The sequence below is a fragment of the Montipora foliosa genome, chromosome 4, assembly GCF_036669935.1.
Source record: "Montipora foliosa isolate CH-2021 chromosome 4, ASM3666993v2, whole genome shotgun sequence".
Taxonomy (NCBI): Eukaryota; Metazoa; Cnidaria; class Anthozoa; order Scleractinia; family Acroporidae; genus Montipora; species Montipora foliosa.
In genome coordinates, this window is record NC_090872.1 from 1,184,143 (window position 1) to 1,209,418 (window position 25,276).

The 25,276-nt window shown below is 38.0% G+C and overlaps 1 protein-coding gene, 1 non-coding gene and 1 pseudogene across 2 annotated transcripts; 1 reads left to right on the plus strand and 2 right to left on the minus strand.

Annotated features, from left to right (window-relative positions):
• Nucleotides 1-10,374: 10,374 nt before the first annotated feature.
• On the minus strand, nucleotides 10,375-13,448 carry LOC137998829 (substance-K receptor-like). The gene is made up of 2 exons (XM_068844658.1): nucleotides 13,317-13,448; nucleotides 10,375-11,377 (listed from the first exon to the last, which is right to left on the minus strand). Exon 2 carries the CDS (start codon nucleotides 11,375-11,377, stop codon nucleotides 10,445-10,447), a length of 933 nt encoding a protein of 310 aa, XP_068700759.1. The 5' UTR covers nucleotides 13,317-13,448; the 3' UTR covers nucleotides 10,375-10,444.
• A 9,678-nt stretch (nucleotides 13,449-23,126) lies between these two features.
• On the plus strand, nucleotides 23,127-23,926 carry LOC137999471 (uncharacterized; annotated as a pseudogene).
• Nucleotides 23,927-25,059: 1,133 nt separating this feature from the next.
• Trnas-gga (transfer RNA serine (anticodon GGA)) lies at nucleotides 25,060-25,132 on the minus strand. The gene has a single exon. It is a non-coding gene; the product is annotated as a tRNA-Ser (tRNA).
• Between the last annotated feature and the right edge of the window lie 144 nt (nucleotides 25,133-25,276).

The following is a 25,276-nucleotide window of genomic DNA, read 5'->3' on the forward strand; positions in this document are numbered from 1 at the left end:
AGATTGGGGGAACGTTTACCCTAGAAAATTCCGACAACGTTTTGCTTGAAACTGCTTAAAACTACCATTAACGTATAATTATACCTATTAATGTGATATTGTCCATTTTCATTATGACCTCTGTGGACACTTATATATTATGTGATTTGACCTGTTTTTTTCTTTTAATTGTAATTTACCGTTCCCATTAAGATAGACATATGATTAAAAGGCAGAGTGATAAAGCCTCGATCAACTAGAGCAAGGTAGCTTGATATAAGATGACTTTTCCATCCTTGTTTCCAATAAAAGATTTAAGTTGCTTTTAGCCGTTAAAAATCACGTGACACATTTCAGATGAAAGAGCGAGTAGAAAGCTAGGCATGCAGATTTCAAGTTAACGTCGATTGGATAAATGTGTCCTCGTAAAACAAAAATATGCCAATTTATGAACTTGGTCAAGCCGTAACACACTTGAGTCAAGAATTAATTAGCTTGTGACCCGGAGGCGGTACTTTAGGAATTTCTGGGTGGGGGATGTGCCACTAGGACCCTGGAACCCTTAAGGCGCTGTTACACTGTGCAATTTTTCATGGAACTTGTCTCGCAATGGCGTTGCGAGACAAGTTGCACGAATCGTTGCCCAATGTAACATACCTTGCAACGGTCAAAAATGTTGCGAGACCGGTTGCAGAAACCGTTGCGGAAAGTAGAATTGAGTTCTACTTTCCGCAACGGTTGCAACGATTTTTTTAAGCATTAGGCGCAGTGTAACATCCGTTCTGCAACTTGTGACGCACGGTTTGTGGCACTGGCCAATGAAAATGTTTCTTTAACCTCTTGGGATTATCGAAACGAGACAAGTTGCATGAAGCGTTGCTCAGTGTAACACCCGTAAAACAACTTGTTCGTAATATGAGAACGTTTGTAGAAATCGCGTTGCGAGACAAGTTGCGCGAAAAATTGCACAGTGTAACCGCACCTTTAGCCTATACCAGAGCTGGTTCAGCTGAATTTTGCTACCCTGTACCAGAGTAAACTTCCCAGATCCTCCCTATCATAGAGTAGATGTTTTTCAGAAACTACTGAGGTCACTAGCACAGTCTAGCAAAAGCAAAACCTATACCACAATCGTTTCTCTCTCAAAAAAGGATTTATTTATACTTGTTCAGTTTGTTCAGTCTTTTTCTGGTTTCCTTATTCGAGTTAAATTCTTCAACCAGCTGGTCAGTTCCTTGAAAATTTATACCCTATTCTACACACAAACACTCTGATTTATGTACCCAATCCTAGAGTAAACTGCTTGAAAACCAGACCCTTCACAGCGGCACATACCTACATAGCTCATATATGGAAGTACCCCTTCCCCCCTCCCGGGGGTTTCTGGCCTTGTGATGACGAACACTTTCGACAATATCAACGGTGACAACCCGAATTTTTCATCAAAGGTAACAAATTAAGCGCCGGAAAAGATGCAGTCACAATGCCGCCAACAAGGACATTGGCACGGTATTTAAACTTCAGTTACAGAGAAGAAGTCACAAGGGCCAAGTTTTTGTGCAACAGCAACAACAACAACAAACTCTGCAACGTGAAATTTCAGCTGCAGTGTCAGCAATGGGCCATTAGGTCTTCTGCTTTATTTCACGAGTCGAGCTCTGTGACGGGTGGCGAGAATGAATTTTCGAGAATCCAATTTTTAAATTTCGCTGTGTATTTAGCTGGTACTTCAAAAGCATACAGTTGATCATTTTTGCAAAATAACATTTGTCCGACTTCTCTCTTTTTTCTCTTTTTAATTGGAAACACTTTATTCAAGTTAGTGTAAAGGAATATCTGTGGAAAGGCAGGCATGCTAAGATTGGCCCATTCAAATATATTAAAGTTTGTAAGGAATTGCTTCCTCTTATGTCTTTTGGCTCGAGAGTCACATTTGCGATAAAATACTGACTTTCTAAGCCTTCACTGAATTTCGAGATAAATGAAGTTGATGTATGTATGTATTTGTGTCACTTACAAGGTCGCATGGTTTGCAGAGACGCATGACGCGAGCAAAAGCAGGCGCTGGAGAAATGGACCCGCAAAATAGTTGAGCGCGCATTTGACGTCATCAAACTTTAGACTCCTGACAAGACGTAGAGAAACAGATAGCCATAAGGTTAAGTGGCTGAGAGCTAAGAGTTTGAGAAAAAGAAATATTAAGTGCTTTGAAAACAGCACTAAGAGTGTCTCTGATGTTCCAAAGTCATTACGGAGACTGGCTGTTAAGCGTTCTCCTCACAGGACATACTTTCGTTCATTTTAACGATAGCCATCTTTATCTTTACGGCCTTGAATCTTTACCAGCTTTGCCAGAGGAGAAAAAACTACAAATATTATGACAAAAACGAATACGATACCAGCGGAATTGGGTGCATGACTGACAAACCATTGTCGACTAGAAGAATGCAGAGAATTTCAACGGATCAGAGGAAAACTGCGATGTGACAGACACCGTTAACTGTCACTTATGACGACAACAGTATTAAAGACAAATCTGCAATAGAGCAACTAGCTATAGCTACTAATATGACGATTGGATCTGTCAATGGAGAAGATTAGGTCGTTCTGAAAAATGTTTCAAAGAAGCGGGATCAAAGCAAGACCCTTGAGGACATCCCTTTTTGATGTCGTACCATTTACTTGTGATGTAACCAAGTTTCACTCTTCCTTGTTGCTTTCAAAGCAATATCTAAGTAGGGATGATGAATCTTCACAAAATTTGTAAGCCTTTAGTTTTTGGTTGACGCAGGAAGGAGGGAGTCAAATGCCTTGCTTGCGAAAGAATTCCCACCACCTTGTTAGCATCCAGCGCGGTTTTCCAAACTTCCACTAACTTCAGTAATATCGCCTCACAGCTATGCCCTTTTCTTTAAGCAAGCATATTGGTGGAGAGTTTGAAGGTCGATCTTCTTTCTCACTTGATTATTGAGTTTCTGTTCACATATTTTATTGATGTTGCTAAGAACTGTTATTGGTCTGTAGTTTTTTCAGTTTTATCTTCTACATCTACATCTACATGTCCCAGCACTCGGCAAATTCCTATTGACTTGTGGCCGTTTTTGCTATGGTAACTTCATACACCACAAGCCTTTTAGAGACAATACGCCAAGCCGGCCACTTCTGCTGGAAAGAACACACCCACAGAGGACAGCCACAACACCGGGAATTTCATACCCTACTCTTCTCGAATAGTGTGTGGGTTCTTTAAAGTCCCACAGAGAACTTATAAACTGGAAGATATTTGTGAGGCTTGACCTACGGTTTACAGTCCTTATCAGAGAAGACTTGACAGTCTAACCATTTGCGGATGTAAGGCAGCACTTTCTCCTCACTTATTTTAAGACCCTGAGCGTTGGTCCGGCCGCAGTCGAACTCACGAGCTCCCGCATGGCAGCCCGGTGCTCAACCAACTAAGCCACCGCGGTGCGCGGTTGTTATCAAAGATGTAACAAGTGCACCCTTAAAAATTTTGTAGTTCACTATTATCAAATTTAAATGCAGTTACTAAGAACAGAAAGGTCCTCCTGTGCTCTTGAGTTATACTCAAAGAATTATGGAACAGTATCAATAGAAAAGATCCACAGGGATGACAGTTTCATCACAGACTTGTTAAGTATATCTTTTTTTCCTCCGTTTATTATTTGACTTGTACAGTTACATTGAATAAATACAATCTCTCTACATATAGGAGGTTATTACGGCTAAACGGTTACACGTACACACACACTAACATACGCACACACGCACAACACAAACGACGTTATATTAAAAAACAACAACAACCTTGGGATAATATACAAAACATTCGCTGCATTTATAATACTGGAAACAAAATTACGACAGAGGCTTTAACTTTCACTTCCTATGAAACTTGTTCAAACTCCTGGTCTTACCAGCAATATATAACTCCGTTTCATACTTATACTTTAGTATAGCATAACCTTAAAATGCGATGAACAGCCCAGTCAAGAAAACTTAAGTGATCTGGAAATTTTGCAAACCGAATATGATAGTCAGTATGATTATATAGCGCAAGGAGCAATAATAACACGTAATTTTTTAACTTGAGATTTTCTGAAGTACAGAAAATTTGGCAAAAAAAGCAATCTACGAAACGTTACTTTGCCACTTCCAAATTTTCTGGCAAATATTTGCAATACACTTTGTAATATTGTCCAAGAAAAATCTCACGTTGGACAGAAACAATGTAATTTATTTTATGCTGACCACTGAATAACTCACTCAAAACAAATGGAGCTTTACAACAAATCTTCTGCGAACTATTTACACATTCGTGGATCAAAACTACTTATAACCTTATAACTTTACCATGGTACTGGTAAATGCATGGAAATTACCATGTACAAGGCTGGACCAAAACTATTGATAATCTTGTAATTTTTCCGTGTCACAGGTAAATCCATGGAAATTCCTATGTACAAGGGTGGATCAAAACTACTTATTATTTCTGTAATTTTACCAAGTCACTGTAAACCCACGGAAATTGCCATGTATAAGGCTGGACCAAAACCATCTATATTTTTTGTAATTACCCATGCCAATTTGTAAATCCATGGAAATTTCCATGAAAAAGAGCTGGAACAAAATCATTTATATTCTTGTATTTTCACCATGCCAATTGTAGATACGTGGAAATTTCCATGTATAAGGCTGGAACAAAACATTTATATTCTTGTACTTGTATCATGCCAATTGTAAATCCACGGAAATCTCCATGTACAAGGCTGGATTATGGTGCTAAACTTCAGAATGCCATGGCCAGGCCAATTTAATGTATATTTGTCTGTGAACATTGTGCATTGTTATCTGTCTAGCCGTTAGATTCAAACGACGCCGCAACAAGAAGACAATAGTGGCCAGTTATTCTGCGGTTGCTTTATCTTCTTAGATAACCATTCAGCTGGTTGACAATTTAAATGTAGTCGAAAATAATTTTCAAATTGTTAGGAATTTTGATCAGCGCAATCGATGCGTAGTTAAGCCTGGTTCCCACTTGTGCGATAAGCACGAGCATAAGCATAAGCTTAAGAAAAATCGTGTGGGAACGGTCGTAAAATAAGCATAAAATCAAGCTTAAGCACAAGCACAAGAAAAGGAAATTTTCCTGTGCTTGTGCTTATTTCACAAGTGGGAACCAGCGTGAGTTAAACAAAAGCACAAGGACGACAAATCGCACGCCATTTTGAATCTTACTAGAGACTACGCTTGCTTATGCCAAAATTTCCTCCGCTTGTTTCACTGTGTGAACGTTGCATAACACTCATGCTGCTGCTTATCGCACAAGTGGCAAATGCAGAAACCGGAAATGATTTCGATTTCGACTATAATTGAAGCTTTCTCTTTCATAGTCATGATCAAGATTTTGCAGATTTTCTGTTGGAAATGGAGCGGCAACTACCCGCACACGGCCTGCCCATACGTGCAAAAGTTCATAATAAGGTGAACTGTTACTAGGATTTTTTTTTATGAATGGAAAGCGGTAATAGGGACATAAATTGATATCGTAAATAATTAATTAGATTGAAGTGATGCTTAGCTAACATGTACATAGGAAGCTCCTACTAGAGGACAATTAGGATCTTGTTTTCAGAATTTTCTAGACAAATTTGCATGTGAAATTGACCAGGGACAAAACTTTTAACTCAAAAGCATACTTGCACCAGGGAATTAAAAGCTCACGGCTGATGGAGGTGGACTTGCTCAGGGTTCTCCCGAAAATTTGAAGTAGACAGAGAAAAATTTCATATAGCTGGGGAAAATTGCTTTCCTTGCCAAGCCAGCCCCAAAAAAAACATATACATTATTTTTCCCTGAGTAGCCGCCTCCACAGCTTGTGAAAAGTTGATGTTTATGGATAAAGCTAATAATTATTTTGTCAAAAGTTATTTAGTGTCAAATTCATTAATAAAACAACTCTTGGCCTAGTCAAAAAATTATATTCCTTCCTGCCTCTGTGATTTTTATAAATGCTGCATGCTATAAACAGGTATAGAAGAACAGGAAGCATTTTTCTCTGTAAAGAACTCAGTAGTTTTGTTCTTGAACAAATTATAGAAACTGTAAATATACATGTACCAGCTGTAAGAGTTAAAATGTCTCTGACAATCAACATGCTTATTTTCTTCTCTTATACATTTTTCAGTTTCTTCCTGCCTTACATTTACTTATTGCGAAAGAGTTATGGAGTCTTGTGGATGGTTCAGAAATCGTAGCAAGCGAAGCGACAGCAGCGGCGGCGGCACTTTTTCAGTCGCGGTTACACAAAGCGTTTTCGACAATTGTATTGGCGATTGAAAGTGCTCAGCTTTACTTGGTCACCTCGTGCGAAGAACCTAAGCAAGCATCGGATGCCTTGAAAAACCACTTCGAGCGAGAGACCCTCGCGAACAAATTGTTTCTGAAAAAGCAGTATTTTCGCTCTGAAATGAAAGAAGGTACATCGGTTGATCAACATTTAAAGCACATAAAGGATATTGCTGATAAACTTGCAGCAATTGGAGCACCTATTTCTGAAGAGGATCAAGTTGTCACTTTGTTAGGACGTTTACCGAGGAGTTTTGCTACCCTTGTCACCGCCATTGAAGCTAGAATGGATAGTGTTAGCCTGGATTATGTTCAGCAAGCACTCATACACGAGGAAATGAAGCAGGTAGAGCTATCCGGTGAGTTGAGTGGAACTGAGTCAGCACTGACGGGGGCCTTAAAGAGAAATACGTCACGGGATCGACCAACATGTTATGGATGTGGTAATGAGGGTCACATTCACCGTTACTGTCCAAACGATTCACTCACATGTTTTGGATGTGGTGATGTCGGTCATATTCAGCGTTATTGTCCCAGGAAGCGTAAATGGCACAAAGCAAAAATAGCCGAGAGTAAGAAGAGCCGACAGGAAAGTTCTGACGTCGATGGTGAAGATGTTTATGCTGCAGAGTTCATGGCGTTTGCTGGAAACGTTAAGTCTGCGGATAAAAAATGCTATCCATGGCTGATCGACTCAGGTGCATCAAGTCATATGACAAAAGAGAAGCACGTTTTGATTAATTTCCAGGAATTCGAAGACGCTGAAAACGTTGGTCTAGGAGACGGTCGTGTTGTGAAAGCATTGGGATCTGGACGCGTTCAAATGAATATGCTGTTTCCAGGAACTGAGGCTAAGAAAGCTGTCTTGCATGACGTGCTGTATGTGCCTAAACTCACCTGCAATCTGTTTTCTGTACGAGCTGCAGTTGCTAAGGGTAATGCTGTCGAATTTGGCCCTAATAAATGTTGTATCTGGGATGAGAATGGAAAGCTTCGTGGAAAGGGGTCACTGGCTGATAAACTCTATCAACTAGATTGCCAAGTTGTCTCTTCTGGGTATGCCTCAGTTGCGCAATCTCGTAGCGACTTGTGGCATCAACGTCTCGGACACGTGCACGAGTCACGCCTCAAGAAGTGTGTTCAGAATGAATGTGTGCAAGGTTTGACATCGAGAGAATTACTGAACTGTCATTTTGTGAAGGATGTTTGGCAGGAAAGATGTGTCGAAAACCGTTTCCCACAGTGGGAGGGATTTGGTCGACGCGTGAACTACAGCTGGTGCATAGTGACGTGTGTGGTCCAATGCAAACACAGTCGATTGGAGGAGCAAAGTATTTTGTCACATTTATCGATGATTACACTCGGTGCTGCGCTGTATACTTTATGAAACACACATCAGAAGTGTTTGACAAATTTAAAGAGTTTGAAGCCACAACTACCAGCGATACTGGCAGAGCGATAGGAACTTTGCGGACGGACAATGGTGGCGGGTATTTGTCATCTGCATTTCAAAACTATCTGAAGGAGAGAGGAATTAGACACGAGTTGACAGTGCCACACTCACCCCAACAAAATGGTGTATCAGAACGAAATGATAGCGTATATCAATGCACTTGGTCCTAGCATGACCCACAGGATTCTTTGCCATTGCAATAGCTCCTTGGTTGTCTTCATTGATTACAATGGGTTCTGCAAGAGGTTTTCCTACATCTGTGAGTAACCTTCGAAGCCAAATTGCTTCCTGAGTGGCCGTACTAAGGGCTACATACTCAGCTTCTGCTGTCGACAGCGCAACGGTGGCCTGTTTCTTGCTCAGTCAGCTCACTGCTCCCTTAGCCAATAAAAGCACGTTTCATGAAGTGGAGTGACGGTCATCAACATCACCCGCCCAATCAGCATCTGAGTAACCAATCAAGTTTCCATCAGCACACTTCTTGTAACTCAGGCCAAGGTATACAGTTCCTTTCAGATATCTGAGAATCCGTTTTGCTGGAGTCAAGTGACTTTGTGTAGGATTTGCACAAAACTTCGACACAACTCCCACTGCTTGGGCGATGTCCGGACGAGTTGTGATTGCAGCATAAAGTAAGCTCCCAACGATGGACTGGTACGAGATCGTATCGACGGGTCTGCTAACACCATCATCCTTTTGCAGCTTGACGTTTAAATCAGCAGTTGTGGACATCGTTTTCGCTTCTGTTTGCCCAAACTTCTTGAGCATCTTTTCGATGTACTGCCCTTGATGAAGATGGACTTGCTTCCTTTCCTTGTTTTGAACGATACAAACTCCCACATAGTAATGCAGCTCCCCCATATCTTTCATCTTAAACTGCAAGTTTAAGCTGTCCTTAAGTCTATGCAACTCGAAAATGTTTTCCGCTAGTATCATAAGATTATCGACGTGAATTGCGATGATTGTGAGCGTATCCTTCTTTCTGATGAACACACAGGGATCTGCTGAGGCTTGAGTGAAACCAACATTTTCAACACTTTCCCTGAAAGCTTTATTCCAACACCGGGACGACTGCTTTAATCCATATAGCGACTTCTCTATCTTGGATACCAGATGCTCTTCTCCGGATTTCACATATCCTTCCGGTTGCTGCATGTAAATTTCCTCATTGAGTTTGCCATTAAGAAAAGAAAAACACTATCACCAATGGGAAGCTTAATTAAATATTCCTGTGAAGAGGTGTGAGTGTGCATAAATTAAAATTTAAATTAGCAACCGTCAAATGTTCTTTTTTCTTTTCCTTTTTTTTTTTACAATAACAACAGAAGCCATCTCTCGAATTTATAGTGAATACTGAGCATTTACATGAATGAGAAACAAAGTCCTGTTAATGCACTCAAGAAGAAAATCACAACCCTTCCCCACAAATGTAAAGCACAATCAGACAGTTACGAGGAGGGAACAGACTGTGTTGGAAATATTGTCTTATATGGCAATAAGGATTGTAATTGTTACATAATTAAACCTAATAATAATTGTTGTATTACTGTTTTAGGGTACATTGAAATTTCCATGAACCCTTTCTGTAAATAATTTTCATGTTACTGTTACCTTTTTGGTAAAAACATTTGAATTGGTTTCAATGCTACAGGGTACATGGAAATTTCCTTGGCAGGGGTTTCAATAGAAGCCGGTTACCGGCTTTAGCACTACAACAACGAACATACTCAATCCAACAAAGATCTTTTTATTTTTTACTTTTCTATGATTGGTCAATTTAATATCTATGTACAACAACCAAAACTAATCCTAACCGACCCTAATTTTTCTCTAGGCTTAAGTTAGGCTCCAAAAGAGTTTCTTTAATCCATCTGAGTGCGTATTCAATCTCAAGCTCTTAGCTTCCCGCAGCTTGTCCTCATAGCTATTTGTGGCCCAGTGGTTAGAGCGCTTGCTTTGAGATCCGGAGATCCCGGGTTCACGATCCGCTCTGACCACTCGTTGAATTTAATCCTGGTAGTCCCTGGTTAAACTTCCCAATCACTTGTAAATAGCCAACTGGTTTGCCTCCAGCCAGTTGGGATTCTCAACAGTTGTTTTTGTTCTGTTCTGTCGTTTCGTTGTGTTTCATTAACCCTGCCGGAGAAGCCCCCATGGGGAGCGGTCAATTAAGTATGTATTGTATTATTGTTTCTCTAAGTTTTGCCAGAGGTCTTAAGTTTGACGACGTCAAACGCGCGCTCAGCTATTTTGCGAGTCCATTTCTCGCGCGCCTGTTTTTGTTCGCGTCATGCAGCTCTCGAAACTATGTGACACTGTGACACAAATAAATACATATATAAACTTTATCTATGTCAAAATTTAGTGTAGAAATTAGTATAGAAAGTTGGTACTTTATCGCAAACGTGACTATCGAGCCAAAAACATAAGCTAAAAAGGAGCAAACAATTCCTTACAAACTTTAATATATTTGAATAGATCAATCTTACCATTCATGCATTTTTACACATATTCCTTTATATTAACTTGAATAAAGTGTTTCCAATTAAAAACAAGGAGAGAAGTCGCACGAAAAATTAAAACCGTCAGTTTTTATATACTTGGTAAACTCATATTCATCAGTTAACTGAGTGAAATCTCACAATTTTAAATGTCATTAAGAGGAAAAACCTGAACTGGCTCCGAGCGAGATCTACAACCCAATAATAAAAACAGAGCTATTTTGAACTCTGGAATTCTTAATGCATATAACAATGGATTTATAAGAGAATTTGCGAAGAAGAAGCAACCTGAGGAATATAATAAATGTAGCCTTGTTTGATCAGTAATGGTTTCAAACATTTCGCCTGAAGTAACAGAAAAAAGAAATGACAAAAGTGTATATGGCATCACTAGTATTAACGATACAATTGTTACAATGAACAATGTCTTGGTCAGTTTTCTTTCTCTTCTGATTGTACCATGATGCTGAGGATGCGTTCCACAGTAAACTTTAGTAGCGATGGACGTGTAAGAAACAACGATGATAAAAAGGCAACAAAACACCAATGACAACTGTAGTGCTCGCAGGTGAAAGAAAGTAGTGATATCTGAGCTGCCCAGGAAAAATGGTGAAAAAACGATAGCTATAGACAGGGCAGCTGTAAACCAAACACCCGCAACAGCTGCTCCAAATATCTTCTTTTTGATGAGGCGATGCTTGAATGGACGAAACGTTGCGTGCATCCGCTCCAAAGAAATAGCAGTAAGGTTTGCTATAGAGACTGATGGAAAGAAGTAAAACAAACTTTCTATAACTATTGAGTTCTCAAAGCTCCAAAAGTTACAGCCATTACCCAATGACAAAATAAAAACGATCAAGCTGTAGGTGACAAACATGTCTGCAACCGCCTGGCTAATCACCAGGTACATGCTACGCTTGCGAAGGCCTCGCTCTTTCAGGTAAATAATGATTGTAAGGACGTTTATGGTCACTATAGCAACAGCTTCGATGTTAAGTACTGTCAGCCAGGCAATGCACTCGGGTGAAGAGAAGGGCTCCAAAGTTGGAGTAACTGTCCCGTTTTGGTCATTGGCCATCTACGCGAAGAAAGAAAACGACAATTAAAACACTAGGATAGTTTGTGATTGGCTAAGAGAAATGCAGTTTTTAGGTAACGCAATACAAAAGAGAGGAAAGAGGTAATTCAGTAAAAAAACGCTGAAGGTAACAAACCAAGCCTTATGATTAGCTAATGATCACAGATAGTCAATCAAATGTAAGTCCTCTTTTTGTACAATTTGAAAAAATAAACACTGGTTAATATAAGACCTCTGGGCTTGTGCAGTTTAGTTGGTTTTTAAAAACCTTATAAGTTTTTTTTGTCCCAAATTGCAGGAAGACATCGTGATTATTCGTATACACACAATCTCCCTTTGAAATGATGAACGAATGCACTTCGTATTAGAAGCATTCCATGCTAAAATGTATTTCATCATGATCGTTTCATAAAGAAGCTGAAAATGAAGTAACACAGAGAGAACCAACAAAAGCGGCCTCTAAGTGGCTCACCGACGTCGAGCACAAGTGCACGCTATCTTTGAGAAGACAATGTTGGAGAAACAACACTATGCACACATTTCTGGGTTATTTTCCGAGATCGCCTGTTAAATGTCTTGTAAAAGCACACACAAAATCATTGAATTTTGTTTACTTTTTTCTTAAAGGTTCTTTATAATCTACCCAAAATACGTCCATGCTGTTATACGTCTCTATAACTGAGAGATCGAAAATAATTTGTACCTGTTACACGTTTGTTACAGAGCGGAAATAGAAATGCTTTGACTATTTATAGGTTTCGAAACTTGGCTCTTTTCTTCAAACGATATGTGCCAATAATTTGATACAACCACACTACACTTTTTATTTGTCGAGTCCTTTCAATGTTCAAGTCCAAGTTCAAGATCAGAAAATTGCCCTTATATGTTGCCGGTAAATTCCTTTGTCAGGTTGAATCCGTTTTAACCTAGGATAAATTGGTGATCCTCATTTTACCTAGGTTGATTACGCACTCACATAGATTGAAGAAACTTGTTTGAAGCCTAAATTAAGCCTGCACAAAAGTTAGAATTAGTTTTGGTTTTTAGACATAGATATCAATTGACTTATTATACAAAAGTAATCAATGAAAAGAACTGTGTTGGGTTGCGCTTTTTCGTCGTCGTAGTGTAGATGTGAAGACACATCAGGACTATAGATCTGGAAGGTCCGAGCTCGATCACCGGTTAAGTGCACAGTACAGTTCTATGTTCCCAAACTTTGTTGTAATGTTGAGACTAAATGGATGTTGAGACAAAATGAATGCAGAAACCGATAAGGTGATATGAAATATTAAGAAGATGTGTTTAGATACGTAAGACAGAGCTTCAGGGATGGTATAGGTGTTTTCAATCCTAACTAGATGGTGTGAATATTCAACCTAGGTAAAATGCGGATCACGAATTTAACCTATAAGGTAAAAACGGATTCAACCTGAGAACGGATTTGACCGACAACAATAAGAGACTAAAATCTTTGCTTCAAAATCCTACCATCGACAATAAGGTCTTAGAATACAACAGTAAAGCGCAAATTAAGATGCGAAAAGCGAATGAGAAAATTTTAACATTTCTTAAAGGTTGAAATTTGAAATGACAATAAAAAAGGCCTCAGAGAACGAAAGTAAAAGAAAAGAAAAGCAAAGAAGATGACAAGGATTGGGGACGCTATACAAACTATTACAGCTTCGCACGAATAGTCATCCTGTTTTTCTTAGTTTCATTCTCATTTCAAGTTAGTTTACGTTTTATTTACCGTTTGTTCAAAAACAAGAAGGTAAATGAAGTAATATACCAGGATTTTGTTCCCTTTTTTAACAAAAACCAGCCAATATGATAACAGGAAACCGGTTCCTGCAAAACTTATTAATTTCAACTGTTGAAAAGACTTTCAAAGCAGGGCAAATAAAGTGCAATTCTTTAAAGACGCTAAATTACTAACCTTGGACACAACTCTTTCAGTTTTTGTCTTGGGCAATTTGTCATCAACCTTGTCTTACACTCCAAAGTGCAAGCAACGACACCTTTTTATTTTTTCCAGTAAATTCAGTGACGTAATTGTGCTTCGCACTCACGCGAACCATTTAAGTGGAAAAAAGTAGTAGTGTAAGTTAAGTTACGGACCTCGACTTCTGTGAATAAAAGCCGATGTATATTTTCTTCCAAGAAAACGTAGTCGAGTTTACTAGCTGTTTCTTAAACTTTCGTAATTGTCTGACTTCAGTCTGACTTCCTCTCCAGCTGCATGAAAAACGGTTTTGTGTTTAACCCATTGTTAAGAGCACTTGTCTCAATTAAGAGTTTCAACACATAATTTGCCTAATAATTGTCCTTGTCTCTTCTTTTGTCGTCAGTAATATATAATATTAGTATAAATACACAGGTGATTATACAAAATCGCGCGCTCTCATTGGCTCGCTATCTCGGATTATCAGCCGATAATCACCTCGACGGAAAAAATGGCTGGCTGCCACTAGTCGTTTTGCCACCGTAAGTGAAGATGATTTCGCGTTGAAATGTTTTTTTTTTCTCTTTTTTGAAATAATCACCTGTGTATTTATACTAAAACAATTATTCGCCTCAGGCTCAGTGATTATCGGTGAATATAATCACTTCGCCTTCGGCCTTCGGCGAATAATTGTTAATTACGCGCGCTGATTGGTTAAAAATCGTGTTTCTATAACTCGCGAACCATTTAAGTGGAAAAAAGTAGTAGTGTAGGTTAAGTTACGGACCTCGACTTCTGTGAATAAAAGCCGATATATATTTTCTTCCAAGAAAACGTATTCGAGTTTACTAGCTGTTTCTTAAACTTGCGTAATTGCACCGAATGAAAATTTGCTGTAGAAGATGGAAGTTTAAAGTAAGGTTAATTCACAAACATGGTCACCTGTCCAGCGTGAGACAATAACGCCTCCGCGAGGTCATGTTATTGATCGTCGGCATTTTGCAAAAGAAATAACAGTTTCCTGCTTTTAAGTAATATGTAATGAGGTAATGAAAGTTTATAATAGTGTTTATTTAAAAAAGACTGGTCTGACATTTAGCTTTTAAACTTGATCAGTACATTGCCAGGACTGCATATTACGAAAGAAATAACAGTTGCCCGCTTTCAAGTAATATGTAATGAGATAATGAAAGTATATTCTAGTGTTTATTTAAAAAGACGGGTCTGACATTTAACCTTTTAAACTTGATCAGTACATTGCCAGGACTGTCAAAAACTAGCTCACGCAAAAAGGAGAAAATTATTTTTCCTGAAAAAGACTTGAGAAGTGAAGTCGCTTCCAAAAAATTGCTTAAGTAAATTGTGAAGAAATGAACAACAAGCTAAGATCCAAAGAAAAATAAATAAAATATTGTGTTCTGCCGTTTCACCTTAAGTGACAGAATAGAAGCACAGTCTGCTGTGTTTAAATTAATATTCGTTGATGACTTCCTCTCCAGCTGCATGAAACACGGTTTGTGTTTAACCCATTGTTAAGAGAACTTGTCTTAATTAAAGGTTTCAGCACAATTTGCCTTATAATTGTCCTAGTCGCTTCTTCTGTCCAGCTTGGGACAATAACGCCTCCACGAGGTCATGTTATTGATCGTTGGCATTTTACAAAAGAAATAACGTGAAAGTTTGGGAGAACTCAAAAAAGCTGAGGAAACACTCGCCTGCGGCTCGTGTTCCCACAGCATTTCTCGTTCTCCCAAACTTTCACTTGTGTTTCTATATAACAATTATTCCATGAGCCCGAGTTGGATATGAAGTGATAAAATAACCAACGAGCGCGTAGCGCGAGTTGGTTATAATCACTTCATATCCAACAAGGGCGAATGGAATAATTGTTTTAGTAAATTCTCAAACCGGGTTTTGCCGCCGTAAAACTCCGACTATTTAAACAATAGAGTGTTTCTGTCGAGGAACTATCGGCTGATAGTTGCCCCCGCGGAAATTTGATGTTCTTAAAACAAATATTTGCCCGAGAAGCGAAGCTTCGAGGGCAAATATGCTAGCTTTATTGTTCACCACTAAATTTTCTTCCGCGCGCCAGTTGAAAAACAATCAAAACCCACTTAATGCAGATCAATCAAATATTTATTCATGCGTACAGGCTGTCACAAATGTCAATAATTCGCAGCGTACAATGGCTAAAGAATAGCGTACAACTGTCAGCGGACGACTACTATCCATCCGGGTATTTTCCTCGGACGGGCACCATCGGCTGATAGTGTCTCTCCGCGGACGAACACTATCGCGTCACGTGATCATTTTAAACTTTAACTTAACTTTAACTTTAACTTTAACTTTATTCATTTATATTGCGCAAGTATCAACTTAAAGTTTTCAAATGCGCATTACAACAAATATCCCTAAATAGTGACAATATAAAATATAAATATACTAATACTAATAATGTAAGATGACTATAGACTACTAATTGGAAGTAACTATGAGCTAATAATATAAATACAATATGTTAACTACTAATAAGATTAAAAAAAACTATTCTTATATACAATAGTGAGAGTCAATAGTGAGAGTCAAATGTTCACGGCATCAATAGGCCGTGTAAGCAGTATAGTTCCTTTTTTTCACACCTTGATTTCAAGATTTCTTCTTCAGTAACCACATGCGAAAAAAAAACAAAAAAACATGTAACCTGCTCTAATAATGGCATTTTCTTTCGTTTAGTGCGTTTTTAAGCGTCAACTGTGGTGGGATCAATAAGAATTGGAGAAAATTTAGTGGTGAACTATAATGGCTCATAGTCGGAGTTTTTTAGCAAATCAAAAAGCTAGAAATGCAATAGTCGGAGCTGAAAATTTACTAAAACTCGATAGAAACAAGCTATTTGTTAAATAATAATAATAATAATAATAATAATAATAATAATAATAATAATAATAATAATAATAATAATGTACTACCATTTGCGTCCATCCCTGAAGTGTGACGAATTTTGCGCGTAGTTGTACTTTTCAAACGTCAACGATTTCCTCTCATACCTGTCACGTTTGAGAAATTTAATGAAACGTTTGCGGTCAGGTCACGAAATTGATAACGTTTTTGGCACCAAACGATCATGTTTTATTCACGTGCTGTGCATGTTTACAAGTTTTGCCCGCTCACTTAAATATATATACGTTTTGGAAATTACTAGTATGGAGGCGAGAAAAGTGAACCAATATGGCAGAAGTTATAATTGGCTCAAGATCGTTAATTCGTGATTATTGATAGCATTATCAGTGACGGAGGCGACAGAATTACGGGTTATATTCCACGGAGTGTTACACAATTTGCAAGGGAGTTGCGTGTTTCTGTAAACACGTTAAAATCGGTGTGGTTTAGATACTGCGAAGAAATGAGAACATCGGCGAAACCTATAGGGTCCTATAGGAGGCTTGACATCCGAAAACTAAAGGAAGATGACCGTGAACTCATGGACGTTTTGAAGCTCCACTCTCCATCCACGACCCTTTATGGAATAATCGAGGAGTCGGAACAACTTGGAGGACATCAAATTTCAATGTCGGCCGTTTCACGATCCATAAAAAGCAGGCTACCTTCCGGTCATCAGTATTCAAGAAAAAAACTTACAAAAGTGGCAATGGAGCGATTCACCCCAGATAACTTATTTTATACTCAGCTGTATATGAATTACGTGTATTCAAAAGATCCAAGGAACCTAAATTATTTCGGCGAAGCGGGAATAAAGGTTCCTGACGTGGGAACAGCGTATGGACACAGCGCGAAAGGATCACGATGTGTAGAAGTAGGTAGGAAACTAGAATCGCCGAATACTACTTTAAGTATGCTGGTTTCTCTGAACGGCCCAGAGTATTATAATGCCTGTTTTCTTTCATTTCGTAAACGAGGCAGTCAAAGTTCCCTTGGCAGTTCTTAAGAACACGAAAGTGGTCCTCATTAAGAAGATTTTTGTCACCGTGCACTTCCAAAAGGTGTTTAGCCCTCGGTGTCCTTTGTCGTGCTTCTCGACAGGGATCGATTATCTCGTAACTTAATGCTAATTAGTCAGAGGAGGCGATTGTGACGGTTCGTGATCCCCTGGGTCTCGCAAGATTGCGAGGATGGAACAGGTGGCGAAAATAACCTAAGGAACTTAAGAATATACAATTGCAGGATTTAAAACAAGGAAAACGAACTAACCCCAAAAGAGTTAAACTAGTGTACTAAACCTTAACGTAATTAACTAAATAAATAATTATCTATTTTCCAACTTAACTTAAACGATAATACTAAATTTACTAATTGCTTTACTCTAATATTTACAGACAATACGTTCAGTTCTTTTCTAGCAAACCCAGTTCAGTCCTTTATAAGCAAATCCAACAGTCCAGTTCTCCAACAGACTAACATCAGTTTCCACGTCGACTTCTTTAAATCTCAGCGCCTACTTCTTGTCTGGCTCTTAGTTCCTTCTAAGTTCTCGCGTCTCTCTCAATCTGATCGTTTCTTCTCTTTTCTTCTCTTTCCTTGCCGCCACTGACAAAGGGAGTTTTGTCGTTGATTCTCCGGCCGGCTCCTACTATTGACTCATAGCAGTGATACCTTTTTTTTCCCGACTTCTTTCGACTGCTCTTGCTCTGTTTTTGACCGCAAACTTATACTGTTACTGTTCATTAATTAAGCTTTCAACGTGAGACTTTTTTCCTACTAGAAATGATACAACAACACTAGTTCATTGACACCGTTATGAAATACGAATAATTAACAACACTGAACTATGGAACTTGTGAGGAGAACAGGAAGAATGATAGAAAAAAAAAAAAAAACGAACGGAGACTATACATAATTAATGTGAAAGCGAGAAAAGAGAAATTTCGTGACAGGGATAATGAACTACTCCCAGCTCCTCCTTCTTTCCAATTTTCATCAAAATTCATTCGTATTACTTCAATATCAGATAAATCTAAAGCAAATGCAAATGCATTACCATTTTTTCTTGCTTTCTTTAAGTTTTTAAATTGAATTTATCTAGAAGAATTATACCTTTTCCTTTTAAAATGTTGTTTCTTAGTTGCAAAATTAACTTTTTATTGGTATTAAAAAAATATTGCTTTTTGCAATTGATATGGGGTTAAATTAACACTAACTGAAAAATAATGTTCTTTCATATTTTATCTCTTGCAAAAATCTTACACTTAAAATTGCTTTGCAAAAGAAAAAAAAACATTTTATACAACAATCAACTCACCACTAACAGTATTTATTCCCATTTCATTATTTAAACCAGCATAAATAGAATAATTGTGACAGGCAGCTTGACTTAGTCTATAAAGAAAATATAATTTTTTTTGGTTCATTTGTTAAATCTAATTTAATTTCACTTAAATAAAAGTAAATAATAGGATATAACTTATGAAAATTATTTATACTTGTGACCCAGCATAAATAAATCATTAAATATTCTTACTTTATGATCTGATTCATAATCATTTGCAGGATAATATTCATTTCCATATCGTAATCTGCAAGATGTTAATCTTAAATTAGAAAAAGCGTTAAAAATATAAGGGTTTTGTGGATCATTATTATTTACATCGGTATTTGGTAAAAATATAAAAACGTTCTTTGAGTGTTTTTCATCTGGTGATACTTACAAGTCACCTCCTGCAACATTTCTTGCAGACGAAGATAAAACTTTTTCGTGAAGAAATGCTATCCTTTTTAGTTTCAAAAAATTACTATTAACACATGATTGTTCTTTTGATGTAAATTTGAACAATGGCACCCATGGTTCAGTTTTAGGAGGCAGCTTGGTCCAGTGGTTAGGGTCTTTGGACTTGCCAGAGGCTGTCCTGGGTTCAAACCCGTTCTAACCTCTAGTTTGTTTGTTTTTCCTGGTTGTCCTGGAGTCAACTATACCGCGCTCTGTAAATAGCCCACTGATTGCCTCCTGCCATCCCGCCAGTTGGGGTTCTTAATCATGTTTCCGTTAAGTTTGAATTGTTTCTTTCAGATTATTAAAAGTGAAGTGCCTGTGAACAAGCTTGATAGCTAAGTGCACTTGCAATATAAACAGAGCACTTACATTTTTTACAGATTTTCTTGCAACAACTCTTATCATTTTGTGCAGCTGCTTGATAAATTAATTCATTATAATCTTGAAATTTAATTAAAAAAATCAAGATTCATTGGTGGATGTAATTGATATTCTTAAGTTTCAAAAGCAGAGTAACGATTTAATGGCATTATTGTGTCAAATGTCTTTGTTAATCTTGGATCATCATTACAAGTACCAACTGTTAATGCTGCTCTTTGTTTTATTCTTGAATTATTATTTAAAACTTTACTATTTGTTTATCAAGATACCGAAATTCATTTTTTGTAACTGATTCAGCATATTCTTTTTTATAAAAATAAGTTTGTCTACTTTATCAACAACATAAAGTTCTCTTGCATTTGATTTTAGAGCAATTTTATTAATTAGTGAAAAGGAACCATTAATTGGATTGGCAGGAGAATCATCAGCAAGACCAGCCCCGTTTGCTTTTGCTTCAAAAGTATAAGTAAATCGAAAATACTCATTATACCAATCATACCAATCGTGTCTCTTGTTAATTGAAAACCTATAACCAGATTTTTCTTGTAGTTGATTATTCTTTGGTAAAGTAACTGGTGTATCAAGAATATTAAAATTAAGTCTCTTTTTTTTTCTTAAACATTTCTGTTTTTTTTTTCGGAAAAAAGAAAGAAAGGAAGAAAGAAAGAAAAAAATGTTTTTAAAAATCAATTGACAGGTGAAAAAAAATCGAAACCTTCTGTAAAAAGTAAAAAAGAAAAAACTAAAAAAAAGTGGAAACTTAAAAAGTTTCAACCTCTTTTGAAAAATCTAAGAGGTAATTTTTTAAACGATATAATAAAAAGAGAAAAATGTTTAGAAATCCATAATTATTAGAAAAAACTACTTATAATAAAATCAACCATATCAACTTTATTATTTTGTCTATCTGTTACCCTTACATTAATTAAAACTTTTTTCTTATTACATTTAACCAACTTAATCATTTTGTTTTAATTTGAAATGGGTAAGTATAAATTAATTACTTTTTGAAAATGCATAAATTACATCAATTTGTCGTTGATTAAAGGTTATTTTATTAAAAGCAATATCACAGTGAATATAAATTGTATCAGCATTTCTTGTAATATTTGGCAAACTGTCTGATACATTATTTTGTTTGTCAAATACGTTCTTTTAAAAACCAAGAAGATGTGGAAATTTACCATTACTTAAATAAGTTTCGTAGTTACTATCAAAACAAATAACAGTTTATAAATAGTGGTGTTAAAATCAGTTCCATAAAGTGTTTTTTTTACCATCAGATTGTAAAAGGCTCATCAGTGATTGAAGATTGCTGTTTACTGAAGCCTAATCATACATTCCATCCAGTAAAGTTATTGTTTTCCAAAATTTATCAGTCTTTTTAATTTCTTCAATTTTAATGAATTAACACGTACATTATACCACGAATAAAACTCTACAAGGGAATAGAAAAACATTTGCGAGCCGTTGGAGTCGTGATTGGCTTTCAACTTCAACCGCACTGTCGCATTCAAAAACCGCATGACACATGACACACATAGAAACTTGCCGCCCAGTTTCACATCACGACATTGAAACATAAACGAAATGGGACAACAGGACGTTGAAATAGTTTCAAATGCACAATACGGAAAAAGACTGCGTTTATCGTCCTGTAACAGCCTTGCTACTAATGATCTTTTCGATACTCATTTCGATGATAAAATTAGCGAGGAGAACTGAGCAGATTCGGCCATGTCTACAAGTAGCCCAGCGACGAATGACCTACGGTTGAAGCCACACTGAGTCAACGAAAACGGTGAGTGATCTCAGTCCAAATACCAGTAAACGTTTTAAGACACCATTTGAAGACCACGACAGAGACTACCCTTGTAAAATTAACCGTGGAACCAATTCATGGCGTTAATTCTTTGCCGAGTGAACGTAATGATATCGGTTGAATGTGCTCCCCTTGGAGATTGGAATCAGAGACGGAAGATGGCAATTAACCTTAAATTTTGATTTTAGAAATTTTCATGGTCGTTTTGAATTAAGTTGGAGATTTCCATGGTCGTGCCTCTCGCAAATTTGACTTTGGAAATTTCCGCGGTCATTTTGTATCAACCCTACATCTTTGACGCTGGAAATTCCCGTCGTCATTTTGCATTGCATTGGACTGATTTTAAACTTAGAGCTTACGATGATGTCGTCAAACAGATTTGAATGTTAAGTAACTCGTGGAACACTTATTTGCCTTTCTTGACAAAAAAATCAATCCACCTTCTTCAATTTGGAAATATTTGGAACCTTTCTTCTCATTCTTGACATAAATTTATGTTTCTGGCAATAAATGAAAGAAACCTCTGAATTTCTTGCCAAGTCCTTTTAGCAAAAAAAGATTATTTTTAAGCAAAATGGTCCATCTTTCATTGCACCTCCAAAGGACCGGCAATTCCGGCATGCTTTGGTTGGCAAAAAAACCGTACATTGACCCTTTGTTTTTTTTCAAATCCAAGCTTGGCAATCCGGGCTTAGCAATTTTAAAACTTAAATAACCTACTTTGTGCCAAAATTCCCAGTTTTCTTAGCACATTTTAATCGGAAATATCAACATTTTGCCAAAAATTAACGTTTTACAATATCTCCGTTGGTTTTAGAACGTGTTACGTCAAACCTTAAAATACGAACCCTTCTTGGGAGTAACTGCAGAATATTACCCTGCCACTCGAACAAAGTTCTGCCAAGCCGCCTACGCGGTACGCAGAAACTAATAAATTCAAGTGGAAGTATGTGATTTATTCAAGTAACAATCAATTGCGAATTAAAAATGGCTATCTTAGAAGCTGGCTGCGTGGTAAGCGGTAAGCATTGAGATAATCAAGTGAAAATGGAAGTCTATTTTAGAAACTGGCTACGCTATACACGGAAGATAATCAATTTAAGATGGAAGGCTATCTTAGAAGGTGGCTACGCGGTACGCAGTGAGATAATCTCGTGAACGTGTAATTAACCAAACCGTAAATTGAAAGCTAAAATGTTAGAAAAGTGCTTAGGCCTAATCACTGAAACGAGCGCTCAGGCTTAATCAGTAAACGAGTGCTATTTTGTTGGCTAGATTGCAGAATACCCGGCCCACAAAATATCTAACTTGAAAACTGCTCCCACAGTGCCGCCGTCGTATTGTATTGCTGCAGTCCTACAGCCCCGTAGTCGTTAGTCGTTGAAATGATAATCAGTCGTGTTGCAATGCTGCTTCCGCAGTCCTGCAGTCTCGTAGTTGCCAAAATGAATTACAACTCCGTTGCTTAATCGAGCGCATCGATGCCCCGTTTGTTACAACGACAACAACAACAACAAAACAAATACATTACTTGTACCCTTTCTTTAATTTGTGGCGCCGAATATCCTATTTTTGTGAATCATATGATCGCAAACACGATCACAAGGTATTCTACTAGCGCGCTTCGCATGAAAATACCTCGTTCTATAATCCATAATCGTTCTATAATCGTTCTATAATCCAAATAATGGTGAGTTCAAACATTGACGCACAATCAATCGCTTAACATCTTCACCATCTTTGTAAGATACCCGGGAACAGGTAAACGTATCGTGACTTCACTTGAAAATTCTTTCACTCTACTTGATACATTGGTCAACCCTTCCTAAAAAAATTTCATATGTGGTTCAATTTTTGATACCACCGTTTTTTGTTAATCTTTTCAGGAAAATCGTCCGCAATTCAGCATGCCACCCAAGACCCGTTAGAACACTTAGAGTTAACTTCTTCAATTATCAGCAAAACAACGTCCTCAGGATTGCTGAAACTGCTGGCAAATCAACATCAAGGATTCATTCTCTCCCCTGAAGTCTTTGACATTCTTAACAAGTTAATGAAGTCGGACGAGGATAACGCCACTGGGTACGTTCAGCTGTTATACAAGTTGTTCTCCGGTGAACAAAGTTCATACCACTAGTCGACTGAGGAGAGCAGAGTCATCCCATTGTTCAACGTGGCGAGACTGATAGAAAAAATGGACCATGGACATGGTCTGTTTGCCATTCCACTAGCGTTCAGGCCGACAGTCACAGAAATGGAGACGGCTGCTAACCACCTGTTAACTGAGGTAATAGAAGACTTCAATTAAAGTTTCAAGAACATCTACGACAATGGTCAACTTCACTTCACCTTCGAGCCCAACGCACAGCAGCTCCTTATGGACAACATCGATCAGTTTGTCGCAGAGGTTAACGAAGGCATCCGAGACGACAAAGTCCCCCCAAAGTCCAAAATGCCAGAGCTAGTTCTAAGAGTTGCGGCGTTGCGGCAGCAATGCATGTTTTTAATCACACCATGACTGAACTTCTCGCCGGAGTTCCAGCTTCTGCCCCACCGACTGAAATTTCGAAATCTACACTGGAAAATGCAACTGAATTTGTTCACTATCTGGAGAGCCAGAAGAAAATTCTGTGTCAAGTAAGTAACACTGGAACAGTTTCTGCAATCCGTTAACTACTCTTCGAAGTTGACTCTAGTTCCAGTTTTACGGCTGCCTACAAACACAAAAAATGCACTTCCCTCCGTACCCTAGGTCCAGAGATCTTCCATTTCAGTATTAGGTTTGTATCTTCAAATACGGGAGCGACAAATAAAAACTATTGGACAACCACTCACTTCGCTTTTACTTCCACTAAAATTTTCTCGGGCGCGAGAATAACAAACACGGCTGTAGTTGTTGGAAGCACCACTTAGCATTGTATAAATATTTCCATACATATGTACAAATATGCCATACATATGTATAAATATTGTATGAAAAGTGAAAAGTATAGTTAACCGAACCGTAAAATGAAAGCTAAAATGTTAAAAGAGAGTTAAGTCCAAATGACTGAAGCGAGCGCTTAGGCTTACTTATAGCCTGTTCTAGGCTCCCAGATAGTCGGGAAAACTATCTGGGAGCCTGGAACAGGCTAGCTTACTTAGTAAACGAGTGCTATTTTCTTCCCACGATCTTGTGAAAATTGTAGATAACCGAACTGTAAAATTCACAATCGAACACTGCTTGATTCGCGAGTCACGCCTTTAGAACGAGAAATACTCTTTGAAATAAACTACATACTTCGACTTGAATTTATTAGTTTCTGCGTACCGCGTAGGTTTGAACCCGTGACCTCGCGATTCCGGTGCTACGCTCTAACCAATGCTATGAAGCCACTGACGTTGGGAGCTGGTCATTTGTGGGTTCTAATGGTCCCGTGAGGATTGAATCAATGATGAAATGGTATATGAAATGAATCGTATATGAACTGCGGATATGAAATCAAGTGAATCTATGGTCGTCGCAGTTATGAGCGCAATTTTTGCAATTGCGTAGAGAAGCCTGAAAAATTCAGGATTTCAACGGGGTTTGAACCCGTGACCTCGCGATTCCGGTGCGACGCTCTAACCAACTGAGCTATGAAGCCACTGACGTTGGGAGCTGGTCATTTTGTGGGTTCTAAATGGTCCTATGAGGAATGAATCAATGATGAAATGTATATAAAATGAATCGTATATGAACTGCGGATATGAAATCAAGTGAAGCTATATCTTCGCATTTATCAGCGCAATTTTTACAATTGCGTAGAGAAGCCATGTTAAATTCAGGACTTCAACGGGGTTTGAACCCGTGACTTCGCGATTCCAGTGCGACGCTCTAACCAACTGAGCTATGAAGCCACTGACGTTGGGAGCTGATCATTTGTGGGTTTTAATGGTCCCGTGAGGAATGAATCAGTGATGAAATGGTATATAAAATGAATCGATTATGAACTGCGGATATGAAATCAAGTGAAGCTATGATCTTCGCAGTTATGAGCGCAA

Excerpts from the sequence above, each read along its gene's own strand:
- LOC137998829 (XM_068844658.1), bottom strand. The coding sequence starts at position 11,377 with ATGGCCAATGACCAAAACGGGACAGTTACTCCAACTTTGGAGCCCTTC.